Source organism: Aythya fuligula, chromosome 7, assembly GCF_009819795.1.
Source record: "Aythya fuligula isolate bAytFul2 chromosome 7, bAytFul2.pri, whole genome shotgun sequence".
In the NCBI taxonomy this organism is placed as follows: Eukaryota; Metazoa; Chordata; class Aves; order Anseriformes; family Anatidae; genus Aythya; species Aythya fuligula.
The window spans coordinates 25,346,909-25,367,225 of NC_045565.1; the positions used below are offsets into that span (position 1 = coordinate 25,346,909).

The 20,317-nt window shown below is 52.1% G+C and overlaps 1 protein-coding gene across 1 annotated transcript; it reads right to left on the bottom strand.

The window, feature by feature from the left end:
• Positions 1-267: 267 nt before the first annotated feature.
• ITPRIP (inositol 1,4,5-trisphosphate receptor interacting protein) lies at positions 268-13,319 on the bottom strand. Its single transcript, XM_032191437.1, has 2 exons — positions 13,278-13,319; positions 268-3,004 (listed from the first exon to the last, which is right to left on the bottom strand). The coding sequence occupies exon 2, from the start codon at positions 2,989-2,991 to the stop codon at positions 1,342-1,344; it is 1,650 nt and encodes a 549-aa protein (XP_032047328.1). The 5' UTR covers positions 2,992-3,004; positions 13,278-13,319; the 3' UTR covers positions 268-1,341.
• Between the last annotated feature and the right edge of the window lie 6,998 nt (positions 13,320-20,317).

A 20,317-nucleotide genomic window follows, 5' to 3' on the forward strand; every position in this document is an offset into this window, starting at 1 on the left:
TTCTGTCTGCTGCATGGGATAGACGGGATTGACGAAGAGGAATGCCATCAGAAAAAAGATGGTTTGCTAGCTGCAGTTCCCAAGAGTAAACCCCATCAAAGCAGCAGTCTTCAGAAGGATCGAGGAAGCCCTGTAAGGAGTCAACCAGCTAGCTTCTACCTGGCACGGAAGGGATAAGGAGACACATGTAAGCAGCTGCAGAGATTGCACTGCCAATCTCTGCTGTGTGTGCACCTCCTGCATCCCTCCTCCTAATTTGGGGCCATCCTGCACTCAGTAAAACCATGCTGGGAGAGCTGCACTCCCATTTGGAGGGTGATCGTTTACTCCTGGTACCAAACTCCTGACATTGGGCTCATTACAGGGTAATTTTGAGGAGTTTCCTCTTTAATAAAAGCAAAACCTGCAGCAGTCGTTTGTCTCTTTGCTGGTTCTCAGACTTGCTGCCTGGAGATAAGGAAAGCAAACAAATAAACCAAAAAGCCAGAACCCAGTAACAGCATTTCTCTCTTATCTAATGTAAAAAAGGTTCCTGGTCGTTTATCTGTGGAAAATGGCTAAGAATAAAACCTGCTAGCTGTGTTACCACGAAGAAAATGGAAGACACAAATGAAATGGTCTCAAGACACAGGTCCTGCTGCTTGCTCTGCTACATTCTCCCCGCTGAGAAAACACGTCGTGTCCAGGAGTGTTTCTGATGGACAGGATGAGCCACTTAAAATAGTGCTGCAAGCCCTATCAAAATGCCTTTTTAAAAAACAGCAGTTCCCCTTCAATTAAGGAGCAGTGCTGGATTTAGAGATTTCTGCGTGCAATCAGGATTGTGTGTGACCTCAGCAGTGATGCCTCCTTCTCCCACTGGCACTGAGTCTCACTTCCCATCATCACAGAGCTCCTGCTGCCTGCAAGCAGCCAGGCTCCTGCAGCCCCAGGATCCCGTCTTTGACTCCTCCACCCTTTTCTTATCTTCCCCTTCCAAAGGAAATGAAGTATTTGGCCGCCACCACCATTGCATTGCAGGCATCTGAATAAATTAATTACTCAGAGTTGTTGCTCATCACCACCGTAGTGTGACAGAGGCACAATATAAAAATACATCCTTAGCTGCGTAAAACCCAGCCAGCACACCAGTGGAGCACAAACTTACTTTTCTACCGCGCCTTCCAGTTTCTCCCTATTCTCCCCCCATCCCTCCTCCCTTCCTGCAGACACCACGACCAGGACAGGCTCAGCTGCAGCCAAGAAGCTGCGCTGGCAAGGTCGGTTGTCTCCAGGAGGCTTTGAAAAGCTGCCCTCTGGACGTGTGCTTAGAGGACCAAGTGTTTTTCCTGCTGGCTTTGGTTAAATGGACTCCTTATGGATCCCATTGGTGTGTGCAAGGGGAATGTGCACCGTGTACTCGTTGATCAGTGCAGACGTGTTCCTGAGCATCTCGTGGAACGTGTCAACTGTCTTTCTGTAAACCTCCCTGTGCAGCACGAAGGGACGGAAGAGGTTGAGAGGCTCGGCTCTCTGGAATGTGATGGGGAAGCCCAGCTCCGCCGGTACCTTCCCGTTGCCAATGAAGAAGTGGTAGAGCTTCTTTTCGTGCAAACATTTCTCCAGGAATTTCAGCATGTCCTGGAGCCGGGCCTCCAGCTTCTCCGGGGCCCAGTCCTGACCGGGACGCGCCTGCAGCAGATGCAGCAGCACTGTCTTCAGGTGGTAGTTGGTGAGCCCGCTCGGGCCCGTGAGGCTGCACTGCTTCCCGTGCAGGAAGGAGAGGATCTGGAGGCAGCTGATGTGGCAGGCACCGGCCGGCAGCGTTTTGGAGATGAGCTGGATGAACCTCCTCTCGTACACCGCGAAGGTGAGGAACCAGCGAGTGCTGGAGGGGAGCTCTGCTGCCAGCTCGTTGCGAGGGAAATGGGAGATGAAGTAAACGTCCGAGTTCTCGTACTGCACCACAGGAGTGAGGTTGAAGGCGACAGATTTCCCTGACCTGAATTTTATCTTCAGGGCTCCCGGGGAGTCCAAGAGGCTAAAAGACAGGTCGAATTCATACTTGTGGGAGATTTTGTTCCAGGCCTTGGTGACTGCGATCTGGAACCACTTCATGACTTGGTCAGCATCAAGATACTGAGTATTCTTGAAGCACAGGAGGTCTTCCATCTCGCTGCTGGGCCTGGAGGTATTGCCTTGGCTGTGGAGAAGGCACAGCATATCTTCCCCTAGTTTAGTCTTGTCGCAGATGCAACCCGCCACGTCCTCATCTGCCCTGCATACCTTGATAGTGCCGTAACCTTGTTCATCGGGAGGAAAATTGTCCCCGGAGCACCAGATCTGGGAGCGGAAGCAATACGGCTCTGGGGGCGCGAAAGGCACTATCAGGTCGCAGACAAAAGGTTTCCGCACCCTCCAGTTCTCGTACATGCTCCCCACACCCATGCAGTCCTCCACTTCCATGTCAGCGTCCCGGTTGCAGACGCTCCTCAAGGCCTCCAGCAGGTCGTCTGCAAAGCCCTCCACCATCTCCCGCATCCTGGCCATGTCGCCGGTGGTGCCCAGGATTCGCTTCTCGTAGAAGCTGGCCAAGGTGGCCTTGTCGGGGAAGGCCACCCCCTTAAATGCCTTCCCCAGGACAGCCATGTCATCCTCTTCTGCTCCTGTGTCCTGCCAGTTCCCCTCCTGGAAATCCTGCCTCCAGAGCTCGATCAGCAGGAAGATGACCATGGAAAGAGCTGTCCACATGTCCCACGGGACCTTTTCCTCTTTGATTTCCTCCACTACCTTCGCAGCCTTCTCCAGAGCCTGCTGTGCAGCTTCCTGGTCTGCGATTTCCTGCTCCAAGCGCAGCTTCTGCAGCCGAAGGCTCTCCTCCCGCTCCTTCATCTTCTGGATGATTTCTTCCGTGTTCTCGGGGACAGTGCCATTCTCTTTAGGGAAGAGGAACGGGTGGTTGATGATCGCCGTAATCACCACTAGGCACACTCGGAAGATTCCCACGGGCATGGCAGTTCCTTCCCTGAAAGAGAAAGAAAGGCAGTGACACATGATTTAGAGCGTATTCCCTTAAGAAGAAAAAATAAAACAATTCCCGCTTGAATAAAAGCTTTGGCATATTTTCTAACCCTGAAAAAGCTGCTTGAGTTCCTAAGCCAATGCCTGTTCCTACAAGTTACCAACTAAGCTTCCCAAGGAGACTTTATAAAACTTTATTGGTGGCTGGTGAGGATGGAAGGATCTTTCTCATTGAATAAGCTTCGAAGGACACAACTGTGACAGCATTTGCTACCCTCATCCCACCACAGCTCTGCGGGGCAGCGAGAGAGGGCACGTCCTTCTCCCCTCCTTCAAAGCTCACAGGACAGAAAGGAAGAGAAACAGGTGGGACCTCCCCTGACAAAAAAAGAGAAGGCTGGAGATGAGCACCACTTACCCCAGCACAAGGCTGGAGGTGCAGTAAGGCAGATGTAGCAGTGGCAGAGGCAGGGCTGTCCTGGCCGCAGGCAGCTTGGATCAGAGCACTGTGCAGCGCAGGCAGCCCCCATGGCACCTGGGTTCCTCCAGGGCTTGCACAAAAAACATTCACACGGTGCTCAGCACAATGCTGAGTGCCCCTCCCTGCGTAACATTCGCTAACAATCCTTTTTTTAGAGCCCATGCACAGATGCTCGCCCTTACACACTGCTCTGGAGATGGTTTGCTGGCCTTTCTTGTGCCTTCTGCACTCACATTAACTCGTTAATTCATCGAGCAATGGATTAAAGCAGAATTAATGCCCAAAGCTGGGCGTTGCAGTTATTCTGTGAGCTCCGTGCCTGGCCACACTTTAAAACTAACCTGGGCTCACTCCCCATTGCCAAGGGCTTTTATCAGCTTGCCGGGGCAGGGCAGGAAGCGCTGGTGATTTCCGCTGCTTCGTGCTGTGCTCCTTCAGGCTGCGGGCGCTTTCCAAGCTTCAAAATAACATGGCCAGAGGCCAGGGGTGTCCTGCTGCAGTCCTGACTGGGACAACATCGCTCCTGTGCCCTGCTGGGCCCTGAAAGAAGCCTTAGGACCTTCTTGCACCCTTCAGGAGTCTTCCATGCCTCAAGGCCTGTGGCTGTCCTGCTTCCAGAGGCTGCCTGCCCCAAGGCTCTGCCAGCAGACAGCGGCAGCCCAGAAATCCCCAGGCTCAGCTGAATTCATTCTCATTTGCACTGGCAGTCCAGGATATCCCCCCTGGTTTAGCAGGAGTAGGGTAGGGAGCGCGTACGCCTCCTTTTCCCCCAGCCAGCTGCCATCGAGCTCTGGAAGAGGGTCAGGATGGAAACTGGAAGTAAGAACATCTCCAGGTAGCGTGGATTTGCAAGAGGCACGTCTGTTTTCAGCCTTAACAGAGGAAGCTCAGGTCAAAACTGCCCTTTCACTGCTGTAGCTATTCCCAGCAGAAGATGAATGCACACACGAAGCCCTGGAGGTCGGGGATGCTCAGTGAGCAAGGTCAGCTGCAAGGGTGGCAGGGGCAGAGCGTTCCCACATCTCATCACAGCCAGCTTTCCTGGCCAACATGGAAAGACCGAATAATACAGGTGAAACCAGTAGCACTGCCTGCTGGGGCGGCCCGTAACAAAGGCTGCTCTCTTCACTCGCTTTCAACTTCAGCCCAAGCCATTTAAGCCTGATAAAAATATTTATGCTTGCGCCGGCTGAGACAGCTTTGGTGTGGGGAGGAGGGAGGGAGCCCAAATGCTTCCCAGCTGGAGACTACCAAAAAGAAACACTATTGTTTCATCTACACATCATCACATGTAGTGACGTTTCAGTCTTAAAATATATATATATATGTATGTATTCAGGAGGTTTTAAGCAGCAAATTCCCAAAGCAATCTTCAGCCTTTTCTAGCCCTGCCAGTTTGTTGTTTTTTTTTTTCCATTCAAAGCACGGACAATGCCCAGACGTGGCAATAAGCTTTCATCTCGCCCTCCTGTGTGCAAGGTGGAGAACGAAGCAGTGCGGGCAGGAGGAATGCCGGGGTGAGCAGCACATGGCCCCGCCAGCCTGATGAAGACGGCTGTGCCAAGCTCGGTGCCAGCTCACCGCCGAGCAGCGGTGGGTGCTGGCTGTTCAAACCTGCCTCCACACCAGAGGAATTGGTTTCCTCCTGGGCTTTTCTGTGGCATTCACTGCTTCAGTGGCTGGGCACTTTGCAGATGTTATGGTTACGATGGCTCCGAACAGGCCTGAGAACTGAGGGGGTAGGCACCGTCCCCGCTCCAGCTCGGGGAGATACAAGCAGCTGATAGCCCTGTTGCCTGATTAGAAACAACCATCAGTGGCATCCTCCAGCAGGCTGTACGTTCAAAGGCTTCCCCAGGAGCACCTGCAGCCCTCCGTGCTTGGTTCCCAGGCAAATTACACCCATCCTTTCAAGCCTGAAGTAGCCTCTCCTGAAACTGCAGCCTCCATGTGCCCTGAGCCCGATAACCCTCCACCTTCTCCGAGGACACAGGAGAATATTTTCCTTTCATTAATCGCCCTTCTCCCTCCCCAGGAGATTCTCATACCGCTCGATTTCTCCTCCTTCCCCCCCGCCTCTTCTATTCTGAGCCATGGGAAGCAAAGCCCGCTCTGGCTGGTGTTCAGCAGTAACCCAGGCAGGAGCGAGCTGAAGCTCTGATTCTTAAATTAGAAAAACCCAAGTGAAGGGACTGACTGTGGTCCAGTCGTGCACTGAAATACACCGAGACGTCATTAAGGACACGCTTGATTACTTCCTGCGATTCGGCTGACACAAAAGGCGGCCCATAGGTGACTGCCACAGTGTGCTTCACTTCGGTAGGCTGCAAGAAAAGCGGGGATTTGAAGAGATGATAGTAACTGCAGCTGGTTGGGAGCGTTTTTCATTGAAAGCTGCCAAGTTTTCAAAAGCAGAGCTTTCAGGGGAACAAATATAATGTTTGAGAAGGTCCCTGAGGTCTGTAAAGGACTCTGCAGCCTGTTGTACTAGAGAGATGGATCGTCCAGAGCAGCCACTGACCTGCACTTGGGCTTTTTTGCTGGGAAGACGCAAATCCCAAACTTAATTAGTGCACTTAATTAGTCAACCTCACACCACTGACACTGCTGGTTTTCTATGATCTCCTCATCGCTGCTCACAGAGCAATCAAAAGGCCTTTGCTGGCTCAGGGTGGAGAATGAGGGTGGTTTTCCTTTGAGTTTATGTATAAAGCTTCAGAAATGGATGTGCTGGATAGATGCTCATGGAAAAGGACAAGGGTACTACTAGAGGGGGCAACACACTGGTAAAAGTATCAGTGGGGTCTCTGCCATTAGCTGCTGGACGTTTGCTCAGATTTTGCCTGTTTTACACTAAGAACAAGAAAAAAGATTTTAATTTTACATGCACACACTCAACAACAGAGCACACATCTCTACCCTTGTGGTCTGATCACTTACTCGGGATGACAAGAACTTCTGTTGAAGGCTCTCCTCCGAATTCAGGAGGGGCTGGCAGTAATTGAAGTTTTGGTCTCCTTCCCAGCCCCTGAAGCTGCTGCCCTCATCACTTGGCTGCCTCCAGGTCAATACTCTGCTCGCCTGTTTGGACCTGGGCTTCCACAGGAATCGAGGAATTGGCATTGGCAAGACTTCAGTCAAACCTGTCTGGTTCTTGAGACTATTTTTACTAAAGAAGCACTTTCTGGGGTGGGCAGGGTCCGAGTACTATTTTGGTGAAGAATTTCAGCCCAGGATCGAGTGAGGTTTCCTCCCAGGGCCAGAACTGGGAGGCTGTGGGTTACCCGGTGTCGCGGCAGGATGGATGCTGCCAGCAGAGGAGAAACTGCACCCAAGAGGAGAAACTGCACCGCGTCTCCAGACAGGAGTTTCCAGGTTCACAGGAGTCAGCCAGGTGGGGCTGCCGAGGCGCTGGACCCTGGGGGAGGCTGCAGGGGCAAACATGGCTGGGCAAACACACACAGCCCACGTACTGGGACAAGCCCCAGGGTGACAGAGGGTTTATTGCACCAGTCTGCTCTTCCCACCCGCAGCATACGTGTTAGGATGTATGACCACGTCTGGTTTCCACCCGGGGATGTCTCCTGGCACAGACAGCAAGAGCCCAGGGGCTCAGATGAGGATCCTCAGCTGGTTTCCACCGCCCAGACCCCACTGTGGCAATGAGAAAACGTCCCCAGATGTGCTCAGAGTATCCTGCACTTCCTACTCAGGCCACGTGCCCGCTGGCCTTTGTTTTGCTGTCCGAGAACACGTCAGCCCTTCGCACCACCCGTGAACATCCCGTGCCAGCGGGGTCGGTCGCCCAGCCCCAGTCGGACATCCTGCCCAACAGTGGGCTCTCGGAAGCCGTACCTTCCTCCCGGGACAGCAGGTCAGCTATTTCCAAGGAAATGCTGATGCTCATCCTGTGTACGGGGCCGGGGAGCCCTCCCTTCCCACCGGCCGGTAGACTCGGCTGGACAAGCACCTGAGAGGCATCACTCTGGGGGCAGCCCAGCTCCCACAGGACCTGCACGTTGTGGGCTCCACACGAAGCTCCGGGTGAGCACTGATCGTGCCAGCACCACTGCAAGTAGGGGAGTGCCCAGCTTGCTCTAGGGAGGACGAGGATTCGTTCTCATATCTTCTCATATCTCATGTCCACTCATTCACTGTCTTTGCCATCAGGAAGCCTTTCCTCACGCTTCATTAACTCTTGATGCAGTTTGAGCCCCTAGCTTTCCAGTGAGCATTGTGAGTAAAAGCAGGACAGGCTGTTTCTTTTCATTCTGCAGGACTTAAAATATTTGGAGGCTCTCCCCTCCCCTCCTGCTTCATCTTTCTCTGCCCATGGATCCGTTTGTGAGATGTTGCCATAATATCCCATGGCTCCTCTTCCTCCATCCCCAAAACCTGGACAGTACAAAGAGCTCCCTTTCTGGCACATACAGAGTTATTTACCATCTAGCGCTCTTTTCCAAAACCTACAGAGATACAGGACTTGTTAGAATTGCAGTTTCATCAGCGCGTGGGGGATTTTTCTGGGTATTTCTGAGTCACCATTTCATTAGTGGCATGCCATATCTGTGTGCACAGAAAGAATGTAACTCTGGCCCTCTCCTCCTGCCACCAGGAGCAGTCAGCCACCATAAAGGACACCTGTAAAAGCTGCTAAATAAACCCAGAGCCACGCCATGCCCTCAAAGCACTCGCTGTCTGTAAGGCTGGACACAAGAGGTGATACCCACAGAGACCAGGAGATAAACCAGCGTGAGGAGGATGTTTCTCAGCATCCTGCCTGTTGCCTGAATGTCTCTCTGCTTTTCAACTGTGCAAGCCAGCTCAGCTCTTGCCAGCAAGCAGCACGTGGCAGCCTGTGCAGTGCCTCGGGTTCCCCCCTCTATGGCCAGGAAGGGTTTATTACAAATTGTAACAGGCTGCTGGCTGTGAGGGATGCAGGAGGGGAAAGGTAGGAAGTGTGTCTGTGGCTCCCACCCACGTACTGGGCTGTTGTGGTAGGATCCCGGCCAGGAACAGCTTGGCTTTTTAAGCTGAATAAATTTTATCTGTTAATTGAGAGGAGAACAATTGGAGTAGACCAAACATTTATGGTTTTAGGAAAAGAAAAAACACATGCCAGGACTAAAAAAGAAAAGAAAAGTTGGCTTACCAACCTCGGCAGCTCCCTCCCCCTCAAACCAAGCGCGATGGGAGCCAGGTACTTTTCCCTTGCACAATCTTTCATCAGCACAGATGGCCAAAAATAAAACAACAACCCCCCTCTGCCTCACTGAAGGGCTGTAATGTCAGCGACAGCGTGAGGAGCGATGCCACTGCACATGTGCTGGCTGGCCTCCACCTGGAGACCACGATGGGATCATCCCAGGGGCTCTGGCTGTCACCCCCTCAGACACACGGCGGCTCATCAGTCAGGACGGGACAGTCACCTCGTGGAAGGGTGTGTGAACACAAAAAGGGATAAATTGCCAAGATCTTTGTTCACACCTGCCCTCCTTTTCCCGGTTAATTCTCAGCAAGGTGAAGAAAATGAAAGCAGTGTTAAATCAGCCAGCAGGTACTCCGACTCTCTTCACCCTTCAGCATATTCCCTGCATCCCTCAGCACCCAACTTCACCGCGTGTTGTACGTACATTGATCCGGGTGCTTCAGTATGATCGGGGCTGGAGGAAACATTACTAAAAAGCTGATTTCCCAGCAGGGATACACCATCCCAGCTCATCCAAGAAGAGCACACATAGATACTGGCACGGCTCAGATGTGACTTGCAGAATGATTGTGGTTTACGTGTGACAACGAGGTCCCATGGCAGTCACGTAACGAGGAGCTTTTATACGCTACAGACAGTAGACAGCACATGCCTCGAATTGCCAGATGCTTCCACATTGAGAAGCAAAAGCAGCAAAAAAATTGTCATTGTGGGCTGGAAATTTGCTTGGTCTGAGCTCTCCCACTCCATCCCAGTCCTGACTCAGTGACAAAGCAATGCAGCTGTGTCAGGAGCCCTGCAGGCCCCCAAGCGTCTGCTTCAACAGGGCTCAGAAGCACTGGGTGAGCCTGGTGGTCTGTGTGATATTGGAGCATTGTTTTGATAACTGGTTGCAGCTGCTTGTATTCAAACAGTTGGGGAGGAACAGTATTAAAAAGCTGGCTGTGGTAGCAAAAACGTCACCACAGAAATGAAAAGCAACGCTTTATTCCATTGCCTAAAACCCCGGCTTTTTTATAAAATACAAATATAGTTCCTTAAATAAAGCAAAAACACCAGACCGTGGAACCCCTGAAGGGCTGGGCGGAGGGCGTGGAAGGAGAAGAGAGCAACAAAGAGCGATTTCGCTGCAACACTTCCTCTGTTCTCACAAGCAAACTCACTGCTCGCACAGCCTTTCCTCTGCTTTCACTAGGACACTCCCTGCTCGCAGCACACCAGCACGGGCAGGAAGCGTCAGGCCCTCTTCCTTCATCGCGTAGTGGCTCTAGAAGTGAGCAGGGGAAACAACACAAACGCTCTGAGAAGCAGTAAGCCCGTTCTTGGCTCACTCCTCATAAACCCATGGACTGCCAAGAGACACGCACGCACACAAATATCTTGGCTGCAGAGCACTGCTGGCTCTCCCCGCTTCTCAAAACTAGTTCAGATGAATAAAAACCAGAGGAGAGAAGCAAAGCCATACAGGAAAACAAACCATCCCCCTTCTGTGTGGTATTTCTACGAAGCTCATCCTTCAGTGGTCACCAGCTCGGGGCCATTTGCACCCAAACGAGTGACTCAGAGCAGCCGATTGCTGCACGCACCCGGACGTAATCATTTCCATGTGCTCTTCGCTCAGCCCCCTCTGCTCATCAACAAAGGAAAAGATCTTCACGCTCTTCCTTTCCCCGAACTGTTTGTAAACTGATTGCTGGGAAGCAAAACTCTGGAAGTGTTTAATGGGGTAAGAGTGATGCAACTCACAGCACTGCAGCAAAAGACCCAGACGCGCATGTGAGGGCTGTGAGGACACGTGGTTCTTATTTGGGATGTGTGGGGTGAACCCAAACGCTTGCTTCCTTTATAACATAAGCACCACAAAGGAAGGCTTTGTTTGAGAGCCAAGGGGCAGGCTCTGCACGCTTACAGGCTGCCCTAGGATGTAATGGGAACTGTGAGTCATGGTTGTGGGGCCCCTGCTCGTGGGCACAGAAATCCCCTCTGCAGCAGCAGTCAAGGAGCTTAGCTTGGGAGCAAAGAGCTCCCAGCTCTGCGTGGAAGACCGAAAGCATCCAGGACCAGCAACAACTGCAAGGCTGAGCTAAAACACGTGCTGTGGGTGACCTACAGCGCAGGCACGTCCCTCTCGGTTGGCATTTCCTCCTGTAACTCTTTAAGATCCTGGGATCACAACCAATACCCGTTCCAACAGCATGAAGCAGCCTCAGCTCAATGAGGAGCTGTGATGGATGTCAGCCAAGCACCTCCTGACCGCCTCTTGTCTTTGGTTGCAGAGGAGTGTGGCCTTGATAATTAGATGGGGCATGGCTAGCTCTCGAGGTCAGACTGCAGCACAGCTCTGTGTCAAAAGTCACCTGAAGAGTCAAGGTAACTCCTGTCACCGTGTGTTACAGCAGGGGAGAGCCAGCTGAGTAATTCCAGCCTCCCAGAATACAGAGCCCTATCTCATCCTTGCCCCTCCTACCGTGGGAGAAAAAGGTTTTCTCTGTTTATCACCAGTGGTTTGCCATCAGCAGCTTAGAAGCAGCCATACGACCGAAAAATCAAGAAATCTAGAAATCAGACTTCTCTGAAACCAGTGGCAGTCAGGTGCCTGAACATTCAGGGGTAAATGATTTAGGGGATAAGCATCTTGGATCCAGATACACACAACCACAAGCCTGTACTGTGAGCATGAAGTGTCACAGTTTAGGCTTGAGAACATCTCTTAAGCTCCACCTCTTGTATACATTAACATTCTCCCAGAGCTTAAAAATAGGCATATCTTGCATTGCCCTGACAGAGCAATATGTTTTCTCCTGCCTACACGCACAGCCTAAGCTGCCTGGATGGTTTCTGGCAAATCCCTGCTTTGCTCTGAAAAGCTTCCAGCAAATCTCCATCTCTGCATCACAAGACAGTCTAGACTAGTGCCTAACTACCTTGACCTGTAGGAATTTCCCCTCATCGCTGTGTGTACTTTCTGCAAAGGAAGGTGTAAGCCCCACTGGGATTCTGGCTCACACAGATGAGAGATACCTCCCCCCCTGCAGGCAGCGTGGGAACCTTTTGCTCCCACTCCCCATCAGGTGCTCTCCGGCATCACCAAATCCTCTGCGATTCAGAACTGAAAACAAGGCATTTGAGCTGAGTTTCATCATTTTCATTCGATTTTTTTTGGCTACAGACTGCATCTGTTCAACTGACAGCACCCACCATCCCTTGGGGAACCCAGAGAAAGCCACACCGAGGTGGCTCAGCTGACACCTCGGAGCTAAACGCATCACTTCTCTGCTCAGGTGCAACAACCTTCTCTGCGTGTTCTTCCCCCTGGTTCTGAAAGCGAAGGAACAGGACATTTTCTCTCGCCAGGCAGCTGAAGTAACCGTATGAATCAGGCTGTGCCTAACAGCACTTAAATTCTGCAACAGTTGGCCTCAGCAGCCCGCGTCCTTGCCAATACCACACTCGGTTTTTCCAAGCCGCATGCATGGCAGTGGGGTGCATCAGATGTTTGCCCTGCAAATGCTGAAAAAGCATCTCTGCCTTGAGGCAAACATCGCTGATATAAATAATGTGCCGGATCAGCCAGAAAAACCTGCCTCTGGAAGAGGAATACTAATGAGAGGTGGTGGGGGGAAAGGAAGAAGAGAGAGATCCTCATTTACACACGGGCGATGGCAGCGGGCCAGCTCTCACAGCTTTGATCCAGGCTGGTGGAGGAACATGCCAGGGAATGCAGTGAGCTGAGCTCTGGTGGAGCAGAGCGGCCGTCTGAACGAACTGGGATGGGAAAAAGGGGGACAGACACCACCCGACGCAGACACGGATCCAGAAAAAATAAGGAAAAAAGCAAAATCACATGGACTACGTGAAGGAACAGATACTGGGAGCTGCAGCAGGACACGGCGGCAGCCAGGATTGCTGCTCTGGCAGCTGCCTCTGCCACCAGCCACGTTTCTTCCCTTCCCACCACTGTCTGCAGCCACACGCTCAGAGTTTCCCCAGGTTTCTCAGGGATCCTCAGACAAACATCATCTGGGCAATTAAAACTCTGCACACTGCTGGTTTGTAAAAGCCGCTGCTTCACTTTGATCCAACCACCTCTACCGTCAGCTCTGATCATCAGGAGTCTGTCCAGGCACTTTCAGGCCTTGGCCTCTCCTCTGAGAGCTGGAAGAAGGGGGATGTAGCACTCCGTGGATCTGGGAAAGGGAACTCCAGCCACTTCTCCTGTGTGGCAGCAAATGCGGCAGTAGCTGCTGTCAGCAAAGCTTGGACCTTTTGGTTCCCATCTGCCTTCTGACTAGAGTCCAAGGTACCAAACAGCCAGATGAGGGCAATTCTAGACTGAATGATGGAAGCAAGAGGCTTTTAACACTGAACCTCCAAACTGAAGACATTTCCCAGTTAAATCTTCTCAGTATTGCTAGATCTTTGCAATGCTGTCAGCCCCTCGCTGCGGGAAACACCACCGGTTCCTAAAACATGAGCCACACCACTTCCCTTCCAGCACTTCTGCAAGGCTCAAGATCTCCTAGCGAGAGCCGATCGAGATCAAATCACGCCAAAACTGGAAGGAAGAATGACCCCTGGAGCACTTACCCGCTGTGCAGCTTTGCAGGTGCTCATTAAGCTTCACATTCCTCCCATCGCCGCGCTGCTGAGCAGGCTCCGCGCAGTCACCCACCACTGACGCCCAGCCAGGAAGTCTGCAAAGCGCAGCGAGAATGAATGAGGAAGTTCAGGCAGGAGATGGGTCCGTAACGCAGTTATCTAAATCAGGCATTGATTAAAATAGAGATTAACTCCCCCCCCTCCTCCTTACCTAGCACAGTGATCACGGAAGCTCAAGAGACCTCAAATAATCAGCTTTGAAGTGATCAGGGAAGAGTTAAACCTCAGCTGCTCCCACGAGGAAGTGTGTGAATCGTGCCCTGGGTCCTTCTTAAGTACCAGCAAGCCAGGACCTCCCTCCTCGACTCCATCCTAACCCACCAGCCCTTTCTTTTTCAAATGGATTAGGGTCAAATTAGCAGCTGCGTAAAGGCTGGGATGGTTTTGCCTGGGATTGGTTTGTCTCAGAAAAGGCACTAGCTGCTGTAAGCAGCTTGTGAGGTAGGAAGACTTGCTAGGAGAGCTGATGTGAGAAACAGAAAGCGCAGGAGAAGAGGCAGGAAACAAGTCTGAGAGCAGGCAGGAAGACGTGAAACGCAGAACCACAAGATAAACTACTGTACTTTAGAAGGAGAGCTTATGAAATTTCAGATGAAACAGGAAATGGAGAGAAGCCCTCTGAGCAGAAGCAGTCGAGTGGTGCGATGAGCAGATGGGGTCACCCAGCAGCCGCCTCCCTCCCAGCCACTTCAAACCCTGTGCGTGCCTTGATCCAACGCCTGACGCAAGCTGGAGCAGCCCCTCCCCGGGCTGAGATGAGCTTTGGAGCCAGGTCCTTTGAGGGCCCGGTGTGAAGCCGATGTGCCTTTGCTCTCCTGAACTGCTTCACGTCGGCAGCTGCTGGGGATGGGGTTGATCAACCCTCCCTCCTCCCACCTACCTGCTCTGAGCAGACCGCGTGTAGTTTCACTTCTCTGCTTCCCTCTGCAACTCGGAGCCCAAACTGAACAACCAGATGGAGCCCCGACGTCCTGATACCTCTGCACCACCAGCAGCACGCTGTGCCAGCACGGCAGCCAGGCTCTCCAACCCCACAAGGGCAGGATCTAATATCCCAGTGGATGTTTGCTAGCCCTCAGGGCCTGCAAAGTCTGCTCCCGTGGTGGCTGGAGGCCAGCAAGGTACAGCAGGAGGTTCTGCTGGAGGAAAGGAGCGAGGAGCGCTGCGCTGCAAGGCGGGGAGAGGAGCAGGGAGCTGCTGCTAAGGGACCCGCACGTTCTCACTTCTTAAAAAAATATTAAGTCATAAACCTGCAGTCAGGATCTCCCTCTGCTATACATTTACAGATGTTGGAGAAACCCTGGCTGAGGTGTAGATCACAAGCAGGTCCCTGTCAGTAGCGGCTCTGCATCCTCTCGTGCTGGCTCAGACCTCCTCTGGCTCCCTCCATGGTGTTTGCTCTGGGGCAGCCCTACACCAGAGTTTCCTCTCCACATCAGAGATCCCAAACGCCCCTGCTCCAGCGAAGCTCAGCAGCTCATCCGGCCTTCAGGACACGGCGGTAAATCCTGTTAGTTTTGCTGAATCCCTGGCCAGAAGAGCCCAGCCCCGAGGCGGGCTCGCATTCAGCAGAGAATCAAGGCGGCTCAGCCACCTTGGCACGGCCCACACGTGTGGAAACCAAAACAAACTAAAAAAAGAGCCCTGCCGCAGCTGCACCCCTGGGCTGGCTCTCTCCATCCCTCCGCTCGCTCGGATCTTGGCTACCTTCCTCTCTTCCAGCTCCCCGTGCTGAGGGTGAGCAGGGAGAAGGTTTTCAGCTGAGCCTGAATCCTGGGCTCCATGGCTGGGCACGCGACGATGCTGCCCAGCACGCGCCCTGGCCTGGCTCCCTCCCTCCCTCCAGCCTGACAGCCAGAGTCTCTTCCTCCCTCCACCACCCGGCAATTATATGTCGGGATGGAAAGTACACTGCCTGGCAGCAGAGCTGCTTTTTATCAGGGTAAGTGGATTATAAGAACACTTGGGAGAGAAAGAGCTGGCCCACCCAACAGCCTATTTTAAAGGGGGGCTGAGGGAACAAGCCAGGAAATGTTTTTTTTTTTTTTTTTTTTTCCAGCTCCTTTCTCCACTGAACCATTGCTCTGGATTGTAATTGCAATTCCACAGAGCAGGGAGTGCAGAACAGGACAGCACAGAACAGCAGGGAGACTTGGGCAGACTCCTTATGGAGTTCACGCAGTTTATCAGTGTGTCCCAGAAGAGCTGCTTCTTAACACTCACCTTGTTGACAGAGGCTGAATATAGCAGTGAGTAAATTTGTTTTAGGTGAGATACAGACGTGTAAAGAGAGAGCAAGAAACCAAAAAATAAACCACCCCTTTCACTGGTGCACTCATTGCACTCAGGGAACTGAGTTTTAAAGAAAAAAAAAAAAGGGGGAAGAAAAAAAGCCACAACATAACCCAGTAAGTGTGCTTTCTGATATCACTTCATTTGCATGAATTTATTTGCAGGCAAGCCCCAAGATACTGAATCAACAGTCAACAAGTAGCCAGTTGCTAAAGCCAGACTAAGATTGTCTTTAGGAAAGCCATGCGGTTTTTGCATAAAAAACAAACTCAGAAATGAGTTAGATCAGCACACTGAACCCCAGAGCGTCGCATTTCTGTGGGTCAGGTTTCCTCTCTCTATTGCTCACTGCCATGTAAGGAGGGCTGCAAGCACAGGCAGACCTCAGAGGCACGCAGGAGCCCTTCTCATCAGGGAGGGAACCAACAAAACGTGAAATGGGAGCATGAGGCACAGCTCTGGTGGCCCCAGCCATCACCTGGCCTGCAACCATCACTCACGGAGAGCAAACTCCTCCAGCCCCTGAGCTGGGCTCTTCAGTCTGAGTTGTAGGGACTGGGGATAAAAGGCTGGGCTTGAAATACTGCAGTGCCCAAGCAACAAAGAGAGGAAGACAGTTAGGTGGGGAGGGGCCAGCGAGCTCCTGACAAACAGGTACAGCTCCCTGGGCGTGTGCAGGTACCTGGCTCTTCCTTGCACACACCGATCGCTGGTTTCTGTGCACCCTGCTCATGCAAAAAATAAAATGTCATCTACCAGCCGGGAGCCAAGTAGCCCTTGGGGCTTCACCAGTACTGACATGGGCTCTCTGACCTTTGGCAAATTGATTCACCTCTTTCCACTCCAGTGGCCGTCACACTTAATGTGTGTATTTCCCATACAAGCAGCAAGAAGCATCTATTGTGCTGAAAACAAGGCCGAAGAGAAGGCTTTAAGTTTCCATGCCTAATTTCCAGGCTCTGCTTTTCCTTAAGGACTGAAGAACCCCTTTGAAGTACATTAAGGCAAACTGGGAGCAGTAGGGTTTAAAAAAAAAAGATGTCTGTGAAGGGAAGCAGCAGTCAGAGCTGCAAAGAGCATTGGGATCCTCAGCAAACCAACCCCAGCGCTGCCTGCCCGGCACCTCGGGGCCTTGCTTGGCAGCCCACAGCAGTGCCCTGGGCATGGTTTAGGCTGCTGGCACTCGGTAAAAGTGCACCAGTTGTAGCATTCCCTGTTAGTTATGTTCTCTTAGGGACACTGCTGGTGCTCACCTTGCCTGGCCACGTAGCAGCCCCCGATATAGCAACACCTCCAGTCCTCCTGGAGGACTTGAGCACGGCAGCTCCCAAGAGAGCTGCTTCAGCGGGAGGCTGCTCCCTGACTTCGCTCTGATCTGACGATGGAAAGGCCACCGAAACCCCGGCTCTGTGGCAGTCGTACAGCCCAGGACTCGCAGCATCGCAGCCCTGTACCACCACCACCTTCCAAACCAGGCACACACAGCCAAGCCCAGCGGCTCGGCCCCGAGCCCAGCTCCCTCTCTTTGTGCTCCTGAGCGGGACGCGGAGCAGAGAAGAAAGCCAAGAGCTTTGCAACCAACTGCGCCCAAACCACGCTACCCCGGGACGGAGGCAGCGAGCTGGGGGCACCCAGCCCTCACCGTCCCCGGGACCAAGCCTCCCACCTCCTCCCGCACCTTTTCTCCCCAAAAAACCCCGGCAACACCCTGCCAGGAACCCCTTCCCCCCCAGCAGCCCGTCCTTTCCCCTCCCGACCCCCGGCACTCACCGGGCTCAGGGCCGACCCCGGCGCGTCCCGCAGGCGGCTCGGTGAGGCTCGGTGAGCTGCAGGAGGGCCCGCCCAGCCTGTCCGGAGCGGAGTTTTGCTTGCTTTTGCTTTTTTTTTTTTTTTTTTTTTTTTTCTCCTTCCCCTCCTTTAAACCACCCCCGCCAGCCCCAGGGGCCGGCACGCCGCGGTTCGCAGCCCCAGCTCGCCGCCGGCTCCCCCGTCAGCTTCCCGGCTGGTTTTGCAGCGGGGACGCAGAGGGAAAGCGCCCATTTTGCCTCTCGGATGCCTGCTGACCTCCCGGGGGTCTCCAGCCGGGGAGCTGTGGGGTCAGGGGCCCGCCAGCCCCCCGCTAAACCCCGCCGGGGGCACGGGAAGGGGGGCTCCGGCGTGGTGAAATGGCTCCTTATGGATCGGGACGGGGAAAGTTGGCTCCACAGCCAGCACTTCCACCGAAATGCTCAAGGAACCAGCTCGGAGCAGCAGCACGGGGACATCTGCCTGATTTGGGGCCCCAGCCCTTCACTGCAGCCTTCCTCCTCCCTCCTCAGCATCGCAGCCCTCTGCCAACGCTGCCTTGGCGAGTCGCGCGTTGTGCACTTCACCGCTTGGCTTCCCCAGGTTCGGGTGGTAGATGTGCTCTACATGGCAGGACCCGCACTGCTGAGGCTCCTCAGGATCCAAAATACCAAAATATCACCGGGCAAACGTGGGGGCACAGCTCTGCACAACTGCTTGGAGGTGCCAAGTGGGGCTGGCATGGCAGCCCACTCTTCAAATTTCCTCAAGTGCTCACCAAGTAACAGTTTTGATGTTATTTAAAGGGCTGAGTTTTTAAAAGTGTGGTATGGGTATGATTTCCTAAGTGTCTGAATCGAGTTTATTCAGGTTTACCGGCAGCCTGGGTGTTAGTGCATTCCTTTCCCATTATGCCACAACCTAAGGAGAGCATCTCAAGCACAGCGGCGCTGGAATCTCCCCGCGCCGCGCTGCAGGACTCGGCCTGTCTCGGAGCTTCCCCTGGGAGCTTTGCAGCACCGGCAAGAGTGAAAATGGATCCTTCTCCAAGATCACAGAGGTCCGTCACCTAAACCAAAGGAAAATATCTATTAAATACCACCTGCAGAAAGCCTGACAAGGCAGTCATTACTGATTCTGGCCGTATGTGTATATACGTATCCATTGAACAATACAAATTGCTATAGGTTTGAGAGCCTGTGACTCCCATTCACCTGCTAAATCTTCCTGGGATACAGGTAAATGAGCAATGCAACAGGGGAAAAGTCAGAACAATTTTTTCGAAAGGAAGGCTCACATCCCAACAGGTGATATTACATATCCACAGCGCCATTCAGGATCCACTTTTTGTGCCCCCAAGATGGTATGAAGTTATGATACCAACACAATACATACAAATGGAAAAGTCAAACCAAGACACGTTTGCTTGATTTATATATCTATATCTTCTGATGCAGCTCAGCAGTTTGAAAGAGGAGAGAAAGCTCCTCTTACAACTCCGGTATGTGATTCATTGTTTGAATATTGCTGCACTGCAGAAGACTTAAGATCATTATCTTGCTAAAGGTAGTAATTTATTTGATAATGAGCCAAACTCTGCTAACATTACTCAGACATTGGGCAGGACCCGAAGCTGTGAGCAGTGGAGTAACAGTACCGCAGCACACTGGGACATAGCCTGTGGCTCTGTCACATGGATGCTGCTGCAGCAGAAATTAGGCATAATAATATTATTTCTAAAGTGGACTCTAAGATCCTATCTGCAGGAGTAGAACAAGAGCAAGATTTGGGCAGAGAGTTAAGTTACAGGTAACTTCCTCAGTTGCTTTCGGATATGTTAGAAGACTGAGGGATTATTTTGTTCTTTCCATTAGTATTTCTAATTTCTTACAAAACTAACAATCTTTCCTTAAACTATTGCGAGCAGTAAATTAAAAATAAAAATCTTGCAAGATCTGAAAAGGGTGAATAGGGATATGATAGGCCAGGAGTAGGCAGCAGTGAAACGCGTTTTAGTACAGTCCAGCTTCACCTTCGCAGGAACAGAGGACAACGGGCTGCCAACCAGGAGCACACGGACGGATTCATGGAAAAGTCCAGGCAGACAGGGTCACTTGCTCACAGGTGTCCTCACCTACTGCCTTACACCTGACCCTATGAACATCTTTAATCTCTGTGACTTCCATAGCCTTCCTTAGGTATTATGAGGGGAGGGATATTTTTTTTCAATAGCCTTTTCCTCCCAATGGACATGAGTGTCAAGCAGTGAAAGATGCCAGACAAATTTAAAGCTAGGAAAAGATTTGGTGGTTGAAAATTAAAAGGCTTAATAATAAAATATGAATGAGGGAAAGGAATCAGAGATTAGGGAATGGATTCTGCTGGTGGAACAGAAAGGCTGTTGGAAGGTACGGGGGGAAGTTGTTTCTGCTAATGAGCACATTATGAACCTAGATACATTTGAAACTCAGTTTTAAACACAAGCAAATGTTCATGGTTGGGATGACAGTCGTGGATCAGGACTGGCAAGTTGGTAATGGAAATCATCCACTGAAGAAACCTGAGCCATGTGTAAGGCCGAGTGTGCTTATGTATTTGTAGGCTTTCCTTCATAGCCTCACTAAGGATTAATGATGCTGGGCAGCAGGAGAGGGTAACATCTACCAGACTGTTCTTCCAAATATGTAGGAGGAAGCATCCTCCCCATGTCACCCTAAAGCTGTAGCTCAGATTGGTAGCATAAACCATAACCCTGGTGGTGCTACGAGCCCACAGTGGGCAGCGAAGGTGATGGCATCAGCAGAGCATTGCTTTCCTCCAGGGTGCTGGGAGGATCCCTGCGCTTGGCTCAGAGAGAGGCAGAAAACTTCAAACAAGTGTCACAGGCCATT

Coding starts and splice junctions, on each gene's coding strand:
- ITPRIP (XM_032191437.1), bottom strand. CDS start 2,991: ATGCCCGTGGGAATCTTCCGAGTGTGCCTAGTGGTGATTACGGCGATC.